General features: G+C 43.5%; 1 protein-coding gene across 1 annotated transcript; it reads right to left on the bottom strand.

Annotated features, from left to right (window-relative positions):
• Positions 1-200: 200 nt before the first annotated feature.
• On the bottom strand, positions 201-20,307 carry aven (apoptosis, caspase activation inhibitor; the record flags this gene model as incomplete). Its single annotated transcript, XM_036549351.1, has 6 exons — positions 201-568; positions 858-1,158; positions 1,316-1,411; positions 1,654-1,724; positions 18,571-18,733; positions 20,245-20,307. Coding segments are annotated over 6 exons (837 nt in total), but the record flags the coding sequence as incomplete, so codon positions are not given.
• Positions 20,308-20,552: the final 245 nt, after the last annotated feature.

Genomic DNA, 20,552 nt, shown 5'->3' with positions numbered 1-20,552 from the left:
ACAGCAGGTGGAACTCTGCATGGATGTGAGCCTATTGCAAGCTGACACTCACCTTAATGCACCTCACTAAATGTGGTGAGTGATGGCAGGTGAGAGAAGGCACTGTCAAGCATTCTAGCCAAACATCACAACTGCTTTCCTTTTTTTGGGTCTTACATCAGTTGAATTCCACATAGACTGTTCATTACTTCATTCACAAAGTCATTGAAAGTTATGGCCTGTAACCGGCTTGTTTTCTGTCCCTATGGCTGCATTAGATGGCACTTGACTCCACCTCACAAAGCTGACTGCCTACATGGAAGATGATGCTTATGTCTTTTGCCTTAAGAGTGTGTGAGGGCATGGCATGGGTGCGACACAGGCAGTGCACTTTCTCCCCTACTGGGTGAGTCCCAATCCCTTGCCTCTCTGTCTGGCCCCTGGGGTCAGGAGATCATACTGTCCAGCCAGTCCTCCAGTTCATCTTCCGTTGCCACCGGCCTCGTCGCCTCTGCCTCTGAAGGCACTTCCCCCGGCCTCTCTAAGTCAACCTCTGGCAGTACCACCTTGGGGTCCTCTTCCTGGGTTACTGATGCAAAAATCAACACATTATAGAGTAACATAACACTGTACTTCCTACCTCGAGCATAATATTTATGTGCGTTGCTACTGTATATGCTTATGTTGACATAGTGTAAGGCAAACAGATGTGCAACTGCAGTTGCTGAACAGCAACTGAACCTCTTAACTATGTCTTTATGATTTTATACATTGAGCTTCTGCCAGATAATTGGCTGTATTTGCCTTGTTCAGGAATGCATCCCACTGATTAGGGAGGGACTACTGTATCCAGAAATACTCTAGACCTGAATACTCACATGTGTCTGGGTGAGACAGTTCCTCCTCAGGGGCACAGGTGGGTGGTGCCTCAGATGCATCAGTGACAGGAGCCTGTAGGCTGAGGAGCAAGTCCAGCTCCTGGTCGAGGTCATCTACTGCAGGCTCTGCTGTGCTGGAGGCCAGGAGGGGCTTGGGGCTAAGTGGAGCCCCACCTAATACAGGCTTCATAGGAATGGAGAAACTTGGACTTTGGGAAGAGGGAGGCCTAAACTGATCAATCAGACATGACTTCTGTTTAGGCTTCGGGATCACCATGGGAAGCTCCACTGGGGCTGTCAGCTGAAACCACACAAAATGATGTCATTCCTCTACTGTGTGCTGTATAACAATAACAACAAACACAGAGAAAATTCACCAAGCGGCCCTAGCAGCCATGCTGTCATGAGTGTGAGTAGAGCAGAAGATGTTGATGAAGTGGACACTACTGCCTCTGTACCTGGACAAGCTCCTCCTCCAGGTTCAGCCTTAGGTGCAGGGGGAGTGCCTGGAGGTACCATGCCAGGACCTGGAGGTCCACCAGCACAGCAGAAACCTGCCAAAGAAAAGGGCCCTCATCAACACTACAAACAGGCACAGCTGCAGACTTCTCAAACTTGTGCGTTGACCAATGGCAGGAGCAAGCAGCCACTCTTTACTGCACCACCAGCTATCCGCTACATTAAAATGTGAATGATTGTACATCACAAAGACTGGTGGCTACTGAGATCAGCATTACATCAAGAATCTCAAGTGCAGTTTCAGACATCTCTGTCAAGTCAAGAAACAAACACGCACCTGATTGGTGGCTGAAGACTCCACCTCCCAATCCTTCTCTTCAGAGAAACGGAACTGAGTGAAGGCATCACCTGAAAGAGAGCAGTGACAGCATTACACATCCATTCTCTCAGCACAAACATTACACAATCACACACACACCCATTCTCTCAGTACAACTATAGCACAATCACACAGTCATTCTTTCAGCACAACTACACAGTCATTATATGAGATTATTTCAAAATGATATTCACCAAGAAATAATGTTAGGAAAATAAAAATATGTTTGAACAAACCCCTGCCATGCCAACATTCATGATGTATCACGTTTCAGTGACATATATCTTTTATAAGTGATCCATACTTGGCTGAAGTGTACTTAATAGGGATGCACGATATTGGATTTTTGCCAATATTCAATATGCCGATATTTTCAAACTCATTTTGGCCGATTACCGTTGCCAATATATATATATACACACACAATATATATATATATATATATATATATATACACACTATATATATATATATATATATATGTTTTGGTGAATTTATGAAAATATAGAACTACTACAATAAAGACACTTTTGTTATTTTTATTGGGGGATGCTATTTCCAACAAAACACAAAACTATTTCCAACAAAACACAAAACTGATTAATTGTGTAGTGGAGAAAAAATCCACTGGCATGTGTAGGCTTACTTAGAAATGGAGTAGCTACAAATAGCTATGCATGCCTAGTTTGAGTCCTCCCCATGTTTGTGCAAATGAAATGAATAGCCCAAATGTCATAAAATAAAAAGTAGCCTACTTTGAAAATAAATAAAACATAGCTAGCTTTAAAAATAGTAAAAGTAAAAAAGTTGTTTCAAACATTTTTTGTTGTTTGCTAACTTCTCGCCACAGATCAAACATTCCGGTAAGCCAGCAGTAGTGGTGGTGAAAACAAACAAATCTATCCACGCACTATTAATTTCTGTTTTCCGCCGAGACTTTTCTTTTTTTGAATTTTGAATCCACAGCTAACTTAGGAAAACACCCACTCAAGCCACTGCTATTGAGCTCGGCAAAGAGGCGCTAGGCCACGATGTAGCATTTGACACACATTTTAGCTGACGAAGTGTTACAACATTTTCTTTATTCGGTGTATAGGCTACATATTTTTACAACTGGATAATGTAAAGATGACTTTAGGCCTACAACAATGATAGCAAAATGTAAAAAAAAAAAAATTGATATTCATTTCCATATTTTTTTTTGACAAAGCTAGGGAGCCACTAGAGAGGGGCTGAAGAGCCGCCACTCTATGGCTGTGTCAACAGTATCCTTGGGGGACAAAAATCACACTGCCCAAACAGAGCAGGATGGAGATGAGGACAACATGCAAACATGCTGTGTACTGTTGTCCTAAATGTTACACTCTGCCACAAGATCCACATCATCCAATTCAAGCCCAAAGCTGAAAAAGTACTCACAGAATTGTGGGGTGTGCAAAAATATCGTTTTTTCGATTAATCGTTTTTTAAAATCCGTCCAATTCGATATCGATCTGTAAAATTTATGGATCGATCTTTTAGGCTAATATGCATTTTTTTTCGGTTTTCTAGGTTCATTTCCACAATGGTTAAACATAGCCAGAGAATTAGATAGACGGGTTCTGACATAGCCTAACTGTCGTATTAAAGGCAAATACTAGTCCCCCCCTCCATTAGATGTCGCTCTCTTGTTTAACTGAACATTTAATGACCTGTGAACGCATAGAGGAAAACCTGTTACATCAAGTTGTTTTTACTGTGATGCGATCTCTCAGTGTTCACCATGGCTAACCCTACGGTCACATGGACGACACAGTAGAGAGACAAAGTGACCGGCTGCCATTCATTTTCAATGAGAGTTGGTGATTTACAGCGACAAGAGACAAGTGGCTGTTGCAAAGCCAACTAGGTGGTGCTAAAATAGACTAGACTTGAGGTCTGTTTTATGCAAATACTGAGCGATGCAACATGGTGACTACGGAGTGAAGGCAGCGTGACACGTTACTGAAACAAATTAATGATCCAACATTTTGGTTCCAGTCAAACATGGAGGAGAAGCTTATCGTGGCAGTGTCAGGTTTCCCCATACTCTACAATTTGTCTCGTGATACGTACAGAGATATAGATTAAAAAATGATGCGTGGAGAAGGGTGTCCGAAATCGTGGAGATGCCTGGTATACATATTCATATATATATGTGCACTGCAGTCACAGCTTTTTATCTTAAACTTTAATACAGTGCACAGCCACTACCTAGCTAGCTAGCTAAACTGAACAGCAACACTTGCTCACAAATGCAATGTAATTTAGCAAAACATTGTTGTTCACGTTCATTTGCTAGGTAGCTAGCTAGCTAGTTGTTCATATTAGGCTAGCAAGAAAACATTTTTCACAATTGCAAAGTTGTTACTGGCAGTCAGCTACGTTTTGTCAGTCATTGTAGCTACCTTACAAAGCAGCTTTCCCTGAGCTATCTAATGCAAACACATTGCTGCTTCATGTCATTAATAAGAAGGCAATGATGCAGGTTGGGTTTGTTTTTAAGGAACTATACCCATGTGTTCCTCAAATAAAAAGATATGGGTATACAGCCATGTGTTGCTTAAAGTCCACGATACGTTCTGTGAAATAGGACGTTATGTGACTTGGAGGTTGTGCGAACACCATACTATATACTTATACTATATAGCAAACCTATATGGAATAGGCACGAGATGCTGCTGCTTAGGAGTCGAAGCACTGTTATACGGTAAACCTTTTTACCTAACTAACCTAATTGTAAGTATGCAAAGTTCACATTAAAACGATAGAAAGCATAGTACAGTACGTACATAAGACATTAGCATAGGCGTTTATTATGACTATCAAGACATATGTATTATACGGTATACTATGTACTGTACCATTATAAGCCTGGCAGCACAATCGCTTTATTGCCATGAGACATGAGATACACGTGTTGCGTGCGGGAAGCGTTGCCTTCACTATATCCGGTTACGTCCGTTGCATCCCGTTGTGCGATCGGGATTTTTAAACTTTATTATAACCTTATGGGACTACGGACGTATATGCAAATGGACTTTGGCCGAATGGACGTTAAGCAGCGCGTGACTGTACAAGCCTTTGGCCTTTTCTTTAGTGGTTTTCACAATTTGTTTCCAGTGACTCTGCATTTGTAAATTTGTGTTCCCTTTAGAGCTTTTTAAACATCTCTCCAAGTATGGACAGCTGCGATATAGTATTTCATATCTCATTCCTATCGCATCAATATCGAATCGGAATCGAATCGTATTGAATCGAATCTTTAGATTGTGAATCGGTATCGAATCGAATTGGGGCATCTGTGCCAATATGGTGTGGGAGAGGAATAGTGTTGAAATCAACGCTCACAAGCTTGGTATGAAGTTACAGACAATTAACTTTCCGATTTCAATCTGCATCAAACAGCCCCCCTTTCATTGTTGGACATTTTCTCTAGTAAGTGAGTGGCTGGGTGTATTGCACTGGTGTTCAATGATCAAATCAGAATCACTGTTTGAGTGGTTGAACAGTAATATTACTGGTCTCTGTTCATAGATGTGTGGCAAACACTCCATTATAATGCTTTAACGTTGCCTGTGGCGATGTGGTCATGGCATTGAAAGCATAGTCTCTGATTGAAAAGACCTTGCATTTCCAGGTCTGACCAGGTAGGATCCACAGCTGAATAAGATTAGCTGATTACAGCATGGAAACAAAGAAAAAGACATAAATACAGTTACTCAGCTACTGCGACTTTACACTGTCTTTAAAACAAATAATTCAAACCATGAAAGAACTGTTGAAACAACTAGCAGAGAAAGGGCTTCTCTATAAGGAGCAGAGAGAGGATTTCTCTATAAGGACTCTTCTGGAGGCAGATAGCCAATACTAAACACAAACAGAACTGTGTTTGTGATACTGTTAAATTTAGCAGCAAGATAAATGACAGCATTGTGAGCTAGCACGTGATGTCTGCTCTTCATCCCTGTCTGTTTTAACTTCAGTTAAAACTCTCACTGAAATGCAAATTACCATTACCTTTGTCCCAGATGAAGGACTGCTACAGAGTTCTCTAATATTTCAGAAATTAACTAATTACTCCAGGCTCATGCCGGAACTGCAAAGGCTGCTGCTTGCAATTAGTGAGTGAGGGTAAACCCACACACACACATGCACAAACATACACACACAAGTGCGCATACACACACACACTCAGAGGGGACGTTGGGGATGTTGCAAGAAAAGGTGGGCTGGGGTCACTTTCATGCTTGGCTTCCGTCCTGTCGCCCTGCTGGACTGCTGTAGTGGGCAGTATGGAGCTGCATTCTACATAGTGATTGTAGATGGAAGAAGAGTGTGGTCCACTGTATCAAAGGCTGCAGAAAGGTTCAGAAGAATCAAGACTGAGGAAAACAGGAAGGCGATCTGGCTGATTGAAGCCTCAATAATGAAGAATAGGGCAGTGTGAAAGAGAGCCTTCACCACCTCTCCCTAGAGACTAAGGCTGTTTATCAATCTGCGTTTTTGCCCGTTCTTGCGTTCTCGTGAGCTCATTTGACGTCATCTTTCATGGCCCAAGTACAGTTCCAATATGAAGAATGCAACCGACCAACAATGCTTAAAATGCCCGGATGTGTTCTTGATCCGCCCCTTTTATCGAAGATGCATCAGTTGGTGACTTGGCCAGCGAGAACGCATCTGATATCCCAGAAGGCATTGCAAGAATAATGGCAGGAGAGGAGAGCGAGGAACTGTACAACTAAGTTTTTACTTTTCTTATTATTAGAACTCATCCAGCCTTACACACCAGCCCGACCCCTGCGCTCAGCAGCAACTGGACGCCTCGCTCCTTGCATGGTCAAGGCAGGAGGTGCTCGTTCTGCCAGACATCGGCGTTTCACCCCAGTGGTGGAACGAACTCCCTGTCCTGCTACGGACAGCTCCTTCACCCCATTCCTTCAGACAGGGCCTGAAGACACACCTCTTCAGACTCTACCTGGACTGACCCAGCACACAATTGCTGCCCCCCCCCCCCCCCCCCCCCAATCAGTGCTGTCATAAATTGCTGTGCTTTTTAAATTGTTTCTTGTTGCCGCCTTTAGCCTGACGCTCATTGCGCCGTTTGAAGTTGTTGAAGTTTGCTGTTTGAAGGTGTATCTTATTAGTTGCCCTATACGCTGTAGTTGTACAAATCTGATAGTACTGTGTCCTCAAACAGATCTTGCTCTCAGCTGAGAACTGTCTCATTGTGGAACTGTACACATCCTGTCCCCGTAATGTCGCTATACTTACTGTATGCACTTTTGTAAGTCTGCTAAATAAATAAATGTAAATGTAAATGTAAGTAAGGTTGGGCCAATGGAAGATGCCATCGTCCATCATCAATCGCGATGATGAGCCAGCACACACTATAATTCCAGTGTCTCTGCTATAACGTAGAAAAATATATTTATTACTTATTTGCAGGGATTTCCCGGGGATCAACTTGAGCTGTAGAACTGGTGAATAGGGTATGTATTTCAAGGAGTGTCAGCCAGAGAGCGCAAAAATGAAAGATGGGTTTATTCTAATTATTATATTAGCTCCTTGCGCCTGATTTAAACTAAAAACATTTTATTTAATCACACTATACCGCCCAGTGAAAGGATGTTTTAATTTAGGCGCATAAAACCATGTCTCGCCCTGCACATTTAACTATATTTCACATTTAGGAAAAACATGGCAGGGGCATCATAACACTTGTAATGTTAAATAACATTTTAGTACTCATCCTACCGTATGAGTGAAATGACAAACATGAATTTTGAGTTTGTCTTTAACTTTATTATATGAACAAAGTAGCAGCCTATACTATGGCAATACACAAACGCAATAAAACAAAAGTTTATCAAATGTTGCACTAATAATGCCAGTGTTGTCATATCACTGCTTAAATGAGCTGCGCCCAGGGTATTGTGCAATAGCAAATACACAGTCTCAATCTCTGATAGGTGCGTTCTTCATCCTTGCTATCTTGCAAGACCATTCTCGTCAAGGACGCCTGGCAAGAACGTTCTTCAAGAACACAAGTATGTTCTTGCGTTCTTGGAATTGATAAACAGCCTAATTGTCAATTGTTGTCAATTATTGGTTAATTGTGTAATCACCTGTTTGTTGGGGAATCTGGAGGTGAGAGGGAGGGAAGGAGGAGGAAGAGGTGAGAGATGAGGACTGTGGGGACTGGAGGGAGTTTAGACTGTGTGTAATTTTTTGGTTGAAATCATCTGTGATGTCAGCCGCAGAAAGATCTGAGGGGGGGGGGTGAAGAGGATGAAGGCTTGAGGAGGGAAGAGACAAAAAACAGTCTGCGTCGGATAGAAAGTGAGTTTTGAATCTTTGATTCATAAAAGGAAGCCTTAGCAGAAGTCACACTTGCAGAGAAAGCAGAGAGGAGTGGTTGATAGTTCAGGAGATTGGCAGAGGAGTGTGATTTTCTCCACTTCTGTTCTGCAGCACAAACCTTTTCCCTGTTTTCATGGAGTGAATCTGTTAGCCAAGGACACAGTGGAGTTGGCCACACAGACCTGGAAATAAGAGGAACGAGAATCAAGGGAAGATGACAGAGAAGGGTTTATGCAGCAGAATCAGTAGACAGTCCAGTGAAAGAATCAAAGTGAGAGAGAGGTGAGAACTGCAGAAGAGAGAGCTGGTAGGTTGCTTATGTTACGGCAAAAAGTGACAGTGAAAAGGTAGCCACAGGGGTGTGTTATGTAGGATGAGGTAGAGAAAGGAGACAAAGCAGTAGTCAGAGAGCTGGAGGGGGGTAATTTTTATAATTGAGGTAGAGCAGTCCCGCAGGAAGACCAGATCCAGCTGTTTGCCTGCCTTGTGTGTCTGAGTTAAAGCTTTGCAGGCAGAAATGCTGCCAGATTCCATCTCCACCAAATAAAGCTTCTCTCCAAGCCCTTTTGTTCCGGTTCGTTTACTTTTAAAATTATACAAAAATCCAACAAAAGTCATTAATATGCCAATATAACTAACCCACGAAAACTTTTCTCCACCTTCTCCACCCTCCTCACCCCCCCTCCTCCTCCCTCCCCCTCCCACCTCTCTGCCAATGATTTCAGGGTCTACTTCGAGGAAAAGGTGACCAGCATCCGGGACTCCTTCTCTCCCTCAACAACATTCTTGACCACCACGGGCAACTCCATCAACCAGCTGTCTTCCTTCATGCCGCTCAAAGACTTGGAAGTACTACAACTCATCACAGACCACCACGCCACAACCTGCCCTCTGGACCCCATCCCCTCTACCCTGCTCCAATCCATATCTGGTGAGATCGCCCCATTTCTTTCCTCATTTATCAACTCCTCACTAACCTCTGGCACTGTCCCCACAGACTTCAAGAAAGCTCTGGTCACACCGCTCCTCAAGAAACCATCTACCGACCCATCCGATGTTACAAACTACCGACCGGTATCTCTTCTCTCATTTCTATCTAAAACCTTGGAACGTGCAGTACTTAACCAACTCTCCCCTTTTCTTCTCAGGAACAACCTCCTAGACCCCCATCAGTCAGGATTCAGAGCTGGACACTCAACAGAAACTGCACTCCTGGCCGTGACAGAGGCTCTCCACACGGCTAGAGCCTCCGGCTCGTCATCTGTCCTCATCCTCCTCGACCTCTCTGCTGCTTTCGATACAGTCAACCACCAGACACTATTATCAAAGCTGTCTGAGATGGGCATCTCTGGAACTGCCCTCTCCTGGTTCATGTCCTACCTGACTGGTAGATCTTCCCAGATCTACTGGAAAGGCTCCACCTCTGCACCCACCCCCCTCACTACAGGAGTCCCACAGGGTTCAGTACTGGGACCCCTACTCTTCTCAATTTATATTAACTCTCTTGGCTCAGTTATCAAATCGCATGGTTTCTCCTATCACTGCTATGCTGACGACATCCAACTCTTTTTCTCCTTCCCTCCCTCTACCCCCCAGGTCAACGAAAGAATCTCTGCATGCCTGGCTGACATCTCCAAATGGATGACATCCCACCACCTGAAGCTGAACCTCAGTAAAACGGATCTCCTCTTCATCCCAGCCGGCCCTTCCCCCCTGCATGACCTTTCCATCACCTTCGATGGCACCACAATACCATCCTCTCGGACAGCAAAGAGCTTGGGCATCACCCTCGACAGTAACCTGGACTTCAAGGAGTACATTGCTCGCACGTCACGGACCTGCCGATTCCTCCTCCACAACATCAGGAGGATTCGCCCGTTCCTAACCACATACGCGACGCAGCTCCTTATCCAGGCCACAGTTCTCCCTCGACTGGACTACTGCAACGCTCTCCTTGCAGGCCTCCCAGCATGCACCACCCACCCTCTCCAGCTCATCCAGAATGCAGCTGCCCGACTGATCTTCAACCTCCCCAAATTCTCCCATGTTACTCCCCTGCTGAAATCCCTCCACTGGCTTCCTGTCGCTGCCAGGATCAGATTCAAGACCCTGACCCTCGCCTTCTCTGCAGTCAACAGGACAGCCCCTGCCTACCTCCAAGAACTCATCCAGCCCTACACACCAGCCCGACCCCTACGCTCAGCAGCAACTGGACGCCTTGCTCCCTGCATGGTCAAGGCAGGAGGTGCTCGTTCTGCCAGACATCGGCGTTTCGCCTACATCGCTCCCCAGTGGTGGAACGAACTCCCGGTCTCGCTACGGACAGCTCCTTCACCCCAGTCCTTCAGACGGGGCCTGAAGACGCACCTCTTCAGACTCTACCTGGACTGACCCAGCACACAATTGCTGCCCCCCCCCCCCCCCCCCCCCCCCCCGCCCATCAGTGCTGTCGTAAATTGCTGTGCTTTTTAAATTGTGCCGCCTTAACCCTGACGCTCATTGTGCCGTTTGAAGTTGTTGAAGTTTGCCGTTCGAAAGTATATCGTACTAGTTGCCCTTTAGGCTGTAATTGTAAAAATCTGATAGTACTGCGTCCTCAAACAGACCTTGCTCTCAGCTGAGAACTGTCTCATTGTGGAACTGTACACATCCTGTCCCCGTACTGTCGCTGTACCTACTGTATGCACTTTTGTAAGTCGCTTTGGATAAAAGCGTCTGCTAAATAAATAAATGTAAAATTAATAGAGCTGGAGGCTACAAGCCCTTGCACTATCAACATTATAATTATTGTTGTTTTTCAAGTCATATGCATTTATTTCATAATAGAGAATGTGAATGTGAAGATGCCGTGTTGCATGTTGGGACGGGGGTGCCATCTTGTGAGGAATGCGCTCTGTTTACTTGTGCCTGCTACGGTGGTTACCTGCATACCTTTTGTTTTGCTTGGCTAAAAAGTTGTTTAAATTGTTCAAATCTGATGGAGAAAGGAAGAGATGGAGAAGGGGAAAGAGAAAGAAAAGGGAGCCTACCGGGAGAAATTAAATCGCAATGCCAAGCAACGGTATTTGGACAAACTAATAACAATAAATAACATAGATCCATATGACTACCTCCACTCACATACCCGGACATTGTAAATTATCTTGTTTTGGGACTGAGTGCATACACTTGTGTGAGTTTCGAAGTTATAAATCCCTAGAAGCTCATGAAGTTTTGCAGTGGCTGGGTGCAAGATCTGCTAGATCACAAGCTGGCAAACACAGTCATACTTGCAAAGGTAAGGTGGCACTCTTCTTTTTGGCCCAATTATTAAACCAACCAAAATACAAACCTTTCAAAACATTCAGCAATGTGATTGAGTCATAGGCAGTGGGTTTGATCAGTTGCATAATTAATAAAAAAGGTTTGCTATAATCTTGGACCTCCTTCTTACTTCAGCTACCCATGCCATCTGGCGTCTTCTCGTCACCTCCTCAACCTGCTTCCCTTTGTGTTATTTCCACGTAGGAAAGGTGAAAAAATGTATTCCATTGTTTTCTCCCTGAACGATGGTGTGACCTACTATGGCAGTTCTTGATGCAGCAGATGCTACTATGGCGACGTTTTTCAGAATCACGACAGAAAATCAAAACACAGCCTGCAACTCCCGAACAGAAAGGCAATGGGATCCTCACAAGATAAACAAAATTCAACATGGCGTGACGTCAGTTTCACATTATCTATATAGTAATTTCTCTAGTGAACTGACTCTACAACTGCCTTACAATAAATTCACAACCATACTGCTCAGTAGTAAGATAAAGAATGAACCCATTCCTTTCCTGAAATGTTGCTTTAAGGTTTAAGAAAAGTACTTAAACTGTATGACCCCCACAGCATACTGGACGAGCCCATGCAATCTACAGTGGAGAAGCGTAAAGTGAAATTGTGAACTATTGATAACTGCACCTCGAACAGGGCTGAAGCTTCTGGACCCAGGCTTCCCCTCCCCCCATTTATCAACAGTGGGTAGTCAGTTTGCTATCACTGCCCCTTGGAAATGAGGGGAAGCTTCTGTGTTCTCCTCAGCTTCAGCTTCTGTTTCATTAAGGCAAAGACCTTCCAGGCTCAGCTTACTGCTCTCTGTGCTCCTGAGAGACCATCCACCCACAGACAGACAGACAGACACTCTCACACTTCCGCAAGTGTCGGCTTTTACTGAAATAATGAGTTAATCGGCAATATCCACACCCAGCACATCTGACCCTTTTCACCCCTCCCCACCCCCCCTAATATGACCCCGTGATCAAAGCCAAATCAATCAGGCTCAACCCAGCCACCAGAGAGGAACTGAAAACAGACACTTTTTGAATTCAAACCCACACAGGAGGGTACATTGATATAAGGCAACACAGTCAGCAGTGTCAATGACAATAATGAATCTGGATCTGAATCTGAATCTGGCAGATCTGGATGACACATGACACTGCTGATGACTGGACTGCATGGCAGGAACGCCAGCTCTGCCTTCATAGAAATGGTACAGGGCATGTTCACTCGAAGGATTATATGTGGAAAAGCTCCCACACTCCAGTAGAGAAATATGACAAATGACAATACTAAAGTTTGAGTGAATGAGAACGTTTTCTACGATCCTGCTGACAACAAACATCAGCGAACTCACCAATCCAAGTTCCAACCCCGCAACGAACAAAGACATTTAAGATGACTTCAGACACCACAGAATACAATGAGTTTGGCTTTCCATTATCACATTATTGAATATTATGATTATTATTTTAGCAAACATGCTCAATGCTCCAAGCTGTGGACTCCATATCTAAACCATATCCCACACTGCCATTGTGCTTGTCTCTTGTAAGGGGAGCAGAGTGAGATGAGACATGGCTGACAGACAGAGCCTACTTTCCCAAGAGAGAAGAGAGAAGAAAAGAGAGGCTACTTTTACTGACACAAAGGCCAAGGGCACAGCAGGAACCTTTTCCTGCAATGCGGTTTGCAAAATGAATAGATGCTGCTGCACACAAAGAGGTACTGCTGAGTGATGGGAGTTTAGAGATGGAACGCCTGCCCTGGCTGTCAGCAACAGCAACTTCCTGTCATACGCTGTGTCAAGTCCTCCACACACTCTCCAAATAACCCTCTGAATGAAAAAATGCTGCCTAATTTCAGCATGAAATTTAACTTTAAACTGTTTAAACTGTCATGATAGGCCTGCACGATATGAGGAAAATCTGCAATGTGCAATAACATTGTTCAATATTGCGATGACGATATGACTTGCGATAAACAAATATTGAAGTGTACATATTAGCTATACAGTTCCTATGCTTTTCTGCTTTAATAGGTACACTGCTAACATAGACCCCAAACATTGAATAGACTATGCCCACTGAATAAAGAAATGAAATAAATTATTTTGAACATGCTTTTATTGAACAAATTGCACACAAATTCCCAACCAATTAAACAGAACATTTATTTACATAAGACATTATAACTATTATAACTATACAAAATATTTTAAAGGGAGCAGGAGAAATTAAACTTTAAGAAATTAAAAATAAAATATTTTGTTCTAAACCAGAGGTGCCCAAATTCTTTCCTATGAAGGGCCAAAAATTAATCTGGATGGAGGGCCACAGGCCAAAAATAAATGTTGATGTTATGTGAAATTACAATACATTAAAGTGTATTATATTTTATAAAAAATTAACATTCTAAATCTAAAATAAAATTTCAAAATAATAAAAAAATTACTCTTTAATCTTCTTGTAGCGAAGAACGAGAGCAGTCACCCCACCCGGCCTCGAACCCGGGTCTACGGGGTACCAACCATGCAACTTTGACCGCGACGCCAAAGAGCCAGGCTCGTTGCCATAATAGTCAGAGCGCATACTCAACCGTAGTGACGGCACTCCGTCACACAACAGTAATTTTATTCATTTGCAGAGATGATTGACAAAAACATAAAGCATCCATATGCTTTTTTGGGAGCATAAACATATGTAAAAGGAAAGACACCTTTCTGACAAAGTGCTCAAGGTGCTTTAGAAAAATAAGGTGAAAACAGCTGTATTGTCCACCTTTGTAATCAAGAGTGGAAATTTGACTTCAGTTTGAAAAATTGACAAAAATATAAAGTTAACATGACAACACTGAATAACAAATCAATATTGGATACTAAGTTACACATCATCACAAAATGCCCCCATATGGTAGCTAATGAGCCACAATATCAAATACGAAAATTAGCTTCTCATTCACACGGTCACGATTTGGTAATTTCGTTTTATAGTAACGTTGGCTAACTAATAACACCAACAACAGATTACTGGTCGGAAATACAACAGAATCCGCTAACCAGGGCTGCCAGGTTTGGCATAATTATTTTTGCTAATTGGTAGTGATTTCACACTGATGTGTGCGACCAAAACGGCAACAGTCTGGTTTCCTTACTGAGATTGCGTCAACTTAACAAAATAAAACATGCATTTTAGCCATCAATTTCAACACTCATTCCTGTGCAGAAATAGCCACGGTTTGTTTCCACGGTTAGAAGTTTATTCTATAAGTAAACACTTGTAGGGATGTAATGATACACTCAGCTCACGGTTCGATTTGATTCATAATACAATGTTTACGGTTCGATTCTTCCACGATATGTTTAAGAAAATCAATTGAACTGACACTGGAATGAAAACAATGGATTTATTTTAATGCATTAACAATGCTGAACTATTGCTGTCTTTTTGTACCATTAAAGTGATGACAACTTGACCCTAGGAGGAATTCTTTGAAAGCTAGACAAAAATGACAAACATAAAACAATATTAAATTGAATGGGTCTGTCTATATTACATTAATATGAAATTATGAAAATTGCACCTCAACACTTAATGCTCAAATTTAGACACAAGTTAATGAGCTACGATACTGAGTCAGAGAGGGATTTTGCAGCATGGCTCTCTTCATGTCAGTCACAAATAATTCACAGAATAATTGACACCAATCGCGTAAATGAGTAAATGATTATGCTCGCGAAACAGCGCAGATTGTCTATAGTTTGTGTGCTTGCGAAAGCTACAAGGTGAGATTGTTTAATTAACAAGGATGGCATTTATCAATTTAAATTACATTAAATGTTCATGACACATCACAGGCTGTGGTTCTGTGTTCTGAACGTTATTGTTCACTGCACTCAACCTAAAAGTTTATTCTCAGTAATTTAAATCGATCTAACTAAACTTAGCTCTGTTTTGTAACTTGAATTTGTAACACAAGAAAGCTATACTGTGAAACATTTAAGAAAAAAAGCTTTGGGATTACTTGCCACGTAATTGTTAAAATTGCCATCCTTGATAATTAAACAACCTCATGCTGTAGCTTTCGCAATAGCGAATAGTAATGATAGATTTAAAGGTAATGTTTCAGCCTCCCCTGTTTCCAGCTCACCAACCGCCACTGGTAGTAGGCGAACCCCTTCGTTGTCGACTACCGAGAATGGTCTCATGTCTTTAGCGATAAACACTCCTATGGATCTGGTGATATCTTAGTTGGGGATGCAAAACTTTCTCCAAGAGAAGTTTGGCGTTTAAGCACTTTCTTTCTCACATCCCCTGAACGGAGTTTGTCGTTGTGGTGGCGTTGTAGATGCTGCATCATATTCTTGGTATTAGCAGTAGTGTAGCGGAGCTTTTCTACAGTGTTTGCACCATCTTCGTTTTATCAGTGAAATTGTCGCCATTCTCCCGTTGAATGATCGGAAAGCCAAAATGTTGCCACACTTCTGATTTAACTTCTGATTGAATTTCTGATCACACTACTGCAACGCTCTCCTTGCAGGCCTCCCAGCATGCCCCACCCAGCCTCTCCAGCTCATCTAGAATGCAGCTGCCCGACTGATCTTCAACCTCCCCAAATTCTCCCATGTTACTCCCCTGCTGAAATCCCTCCACTGGCTTCCTGTCGCTGCCAGGATCAGATTCAAGACCTTGACCCTCGCCTTCTCTGCAGTCAACAGGACAGCCCCTGCCTACCTCCAAGAACTCATCCAGCCCTACACACCAGCCCGACCCCTGCGCTCAGCAGCAACTGGACGCCTTGCTCCCTGCATGGTCAAGGCAGGAGGTGCTCGTTCTGCCAGACATCGGCGTTTCACCTACATCGCTCCCCAGTGGTGGAACGAACTCCCGGTCTCGCTACGGACAGCTTCTTCACCCCAGTCCTTCAGACGGGGCCTGAAGACGCACCTCTTCAGACTCTACCTGGACTGACCCAGCACACAATTGCTGCTGCCCCCCCCCCGCCCCCCTGTGCTCACTGTGCCGTTTGAAGTTGTTGAAGTTTGCCGTTTGAAAGTGTATCGTATTAGTTGCCCTATAGGCTGTAATTGTACAAATCTGATAGTACTGCGTCCTCAAACAGACCTTACTCTCAGCTGAGAACTGTCTCATTGTGGAACTGTACACATCCTGTCCCCGTACTGTCGCTGTACTTACTGTATGCACTTTTGTAAGTCGCTTTGGGTAAAAGCGTCTGCTAAATAAATAAATGTAAATGTAAATGTTAAAGGATGATGGCGCATCCTCGATTTCAATCTCAGCTCCAGGCGCACTCATTACGTTTCACGCTGACGCTGCTAGTCTGCTACTGAAACCTCTTCCTTCTGTCTATGACTGAAACATGTAAAACGTGAGGCCTCGATTGGAATGCCGGAAGCGTGACGTATGACTTTGTGCACTGGTAACACAAATAATGATACAGGTGACTGCATGCATTTTATAATTTTATTTACTACCGTTGATGAATTATAATGTAGTATTTGTTATATTTGTTGTTTGTATTTGTATGTCTAAACATTTGAAATAAAGTGTGTGTTTAGTGATGATAATAATAATACAAAAATATAATTAGAGCTGACGATTAAAACCGTCCAACTTATACGATGCATACCGTCACTTTTTTGCACCGCGATGTATCCTGCTACGATGAATCGTTACACCCCTACTTGGCAGAGTGGTGTTTTAGTGCTTTTTCCAAAGCGAACCTTGTCGAGAATCGGTTTTGATAGCATGTAACACGATTTCAGCTTTTTATGTGATGTCACTTGAAATCAGACTGGCAACCCTGTCGAAAAGGCCAACTGTAGCTTATCACAAAGACATGCTTCTTTAGTGCATTTTATTTCCTATTCAACCAGCGCTCACTATGCCCCTGCCCCTTTCCGCTCATTGGTGGAACATCAGTTTTAAAGGGGAGTGTGATCTTACCCAGAAGAACGTGATGGCGGGAGTGCATAGCTCATGGCGAGCCAAAACAAAGTGGGGGGGGGGGGGGGATTGGGCAGCCCTGTGATAGGTCAAATGTTCGCATGCTGAATGTGAATGCTTGGCGTGTGTAAATAAAATGATTTATCTTATTCATCGCGTTTCAGGCAGTCTTTTGCTATGTGTTTATCGCATGTTCATATCGCGATGATGATGAAAAATCGATTTATCGGTCAGCACTAGTTCATGAGCAGGCAATGCCCACTTGGTATTATGATAAGACAAACATGCACTGAGCAGCTACATTTGTGCAAACAGCTTTGAACTGTTACAAGGAAGCCCGGGTTGCTCATTAATTGTCATCCTTACTATTTTTGTGCGAACAAAAGCTTGGCATCCTGGAGCACCATCTATTCCGGAAATAACTGTGGGTAGCCACACTGTTCGCTCACCTTGAGGGTATGCGTCTATGTTCTGCAAGCAAAGCTGCAAATTCATTTCGCATTGCCACCCGTCTCTGCAAAAACCTCCTTATCCGAGCAGCTTGCATCACTCTCAGACAGCGGGACGCACTTATGGCATAGTGAAAATGTTGAACATGGTTATTTTGGTGCTGACACCATATTAACAAAAAGATGAATAAGAAAACAAATATAGTGTGGCTTTCCATTTTGCCTCCCTTTTGTGTCACTGCCTAGCAACATTGGTAAATAAGCTGCACATTCCTTACGTGTTGACATAAACAGACCAGGGTTCGCAACCAAAAAATGTAATGTGAAAGGAGACCAGCAGGGGCAGGGGGAGGGGGAATAATCGCACTCGAGTTTGGACTAGCAAAATACTTTTTATTCACACACGTGCTCCTAAATACATTTTACAGTTCGCACACATCTATTTTTAGTCGCAAACGCAAGTGAAACGCTCGCACTGTTGAGCCCTGCTTGCACTGCATACCTTAAAGCTCTGTATTTGACATGGTTTGAGAAATCGATAAATGTGCAACTGATGGAAGGAAGTCAAAAACAAAATGAACAAAAGATTCAATGAGTAGAGTATAGATCAGAATGTAGATCCTAACAGAGCAGAATAAGTCTTAGTTTGCCAGGAATAACACTAACCATTCATCCAAATGGTCTCCTCTAGCACAGATACATAACACGCATCATCAGCACTGTCCAAGTATATACAGATAGAAGTGGTGTGGCACAGGGGGCACAGGTCTCACCTGCAGAGCCCAGCAGGACGTGGTAGTCCATCCCTTTCTGCATGGGCCCCTCCTCCTTTAGCTGCGCCTTCTCCTCCTCCTCATATCGGTCCCAGTTGGACTCCAGCTTCCGCCTGGAGAACTTGCCAGCCTCCTCCTCCTGCTTGTTTTGTACATCATTACCCTTCAAAAACCACCACAGAAGATGGTAACAGAATCAGCCCCTTCACTAGTGCTTCTGATGTTTTTGGTGAATTATAAAGTATTTAGTTGGTCTTCACTAGTGTGCCTGATGTTGTCAGTGAAGGATGAAGTATTGGGCTGATCTTCACTGGTGTTTCTGATGTCTGAGGCCCAGTCCTGCTCCTCCTCCTACACTCTAATATTAGCACGCTAAATGACGACCATCACAGCCATGGCCCCAGTGCAAATGTGAACCTCCATCCATAGGAGGAGCAAGACATTTTCCTCTTCAAACATCCTTTCACTCTCCCCTGCCTCCACCCATCCTGATCCCCCATCCACTGGTTACCAGTGATGGTTTGCATCTGTGTCATTCACTAGGGTTAGCCTACCCTTAAATCTATCATCAGACCCTACACAGCAGCCATTACATTGCATTACATGCATTTAGCAAACACTCTTATTCAGATCAACATCCAAGTTAAATGTAAATCTAAATGTAAACGTAAATGAGCAAATGCCCCATGCATCGCAATCATCCATCTCAGTTGTGCCTTGTGTTAGTGTTGGCCGTGATGTGGTGGACCAAGCCTCCTGTTGCAGTGGACAGAAGAGTGGAGACATTGCCACCTTCCATTACAGACCGCAGATCCACCTCATCAGACTGCATTTGTGTTGCATTTACACCTTGATCCAAGTATGCACTGGCAAGCTCCGCACTGTGTGTGGCACTGATCCTTGGTCGCATGTGGTTAATAGTGCCATATTTGCACAGCTGCTCATGCCAATTTATTAGATGCACTTTGTACTCGCCCTTCCAAGTCACTCTAGATAAGAGTGCCTGCTAAATGATGACCACTTAATGTAATCTGAGTGGAAGGACTGGAACCATTTTACTAACAGAGAGCAGATAAGGGGATTTCTTGAGTTAATTCCCCAGGCATTTTCTGATACAAACGCGAGCATAAAATTCGTCGCTGTGTCCACATCTGCATCCAAGAACGTGCCCCTTGTGCAGAGGTTAAGGTATGCTAATACTACCCTCATGTGGCAAATTGACAAAAGTAAACAAACGGAACAAATTAAACAAATCAAAACCTGACTTGTTGCCGCCGTGTCACTTCGCAGTATTTTGAGGGACAGGAACCGGACACATGTAACTGACAGTTGGCCCGAAAAAAAATACCCTTCCAAAAAACGAATTTTGCCACGTCACATACGGGCACGTGCTAACACGGTACAATTTTAAAGGCACACCTAGCTAGCTAACGTTAGCCATCTTATGTGTGATGGACATATTCAAACATCAGCGGCTAACAAAGCTTTTAAAAGATGAGTAGGCAGCCAGCTACATAGTTATATCAAAATATAACTGTCATCATGACTGAATGATAAATCAGGATACTGTTCTAATTAAGAAATAACCTGCACCGCAACTGTGCAGATTATTAGCTCTTTAGTTTACTTCGCAAGCCACTAACCAGGAGATGGTCTGCTGTAGGTCCACCCCACCTCCTGCCTCGATAATGTTCCTTTCTTCCTCTCCCACGATGGTAGCCGCCCCTGCCTCGTCCTTGGTGTTCACCCGAATTATGATGGCTTTCGCTTCCCCCGCCGCCACCACCACCCCTCTTCCAGCGTCCACCTCTTCCCTTTGCGTGTCTTGCCTCCATGAGTGATTCAGTTTATGGACACCGAGACACCGTTAACGACCTACTCGGCCGGTTGTGTATACTGACAAAAGACTGACACTTTATAATGCCGAGATACTGGAGTCACGCGCTCCTTCCATTCGGGTGGTAACACGAGGTTCCGGTGCT

Source organism: Megalops cyprinoides, chromosome 17 (genome assembly GCF_013368585.1).
Source record: "Megalops cyprinoides isolate fMegCyp1 chromosome 17, fMegCyp1.pri, whole genome shotgun sequence".
NCBI classification, from domain to species: domain Eukaryota; kingdom Metazoa; phylum Chordata; class Actinopteri; order Elopiformes; family Megalopidae; genus Megalops; species Megalops cyprinoides.
The sequence above is the reverse complement of the archived record's forward strand: the minus strand, read 5'-3'. Positions and strand labels throughout refer to the sequence as shown.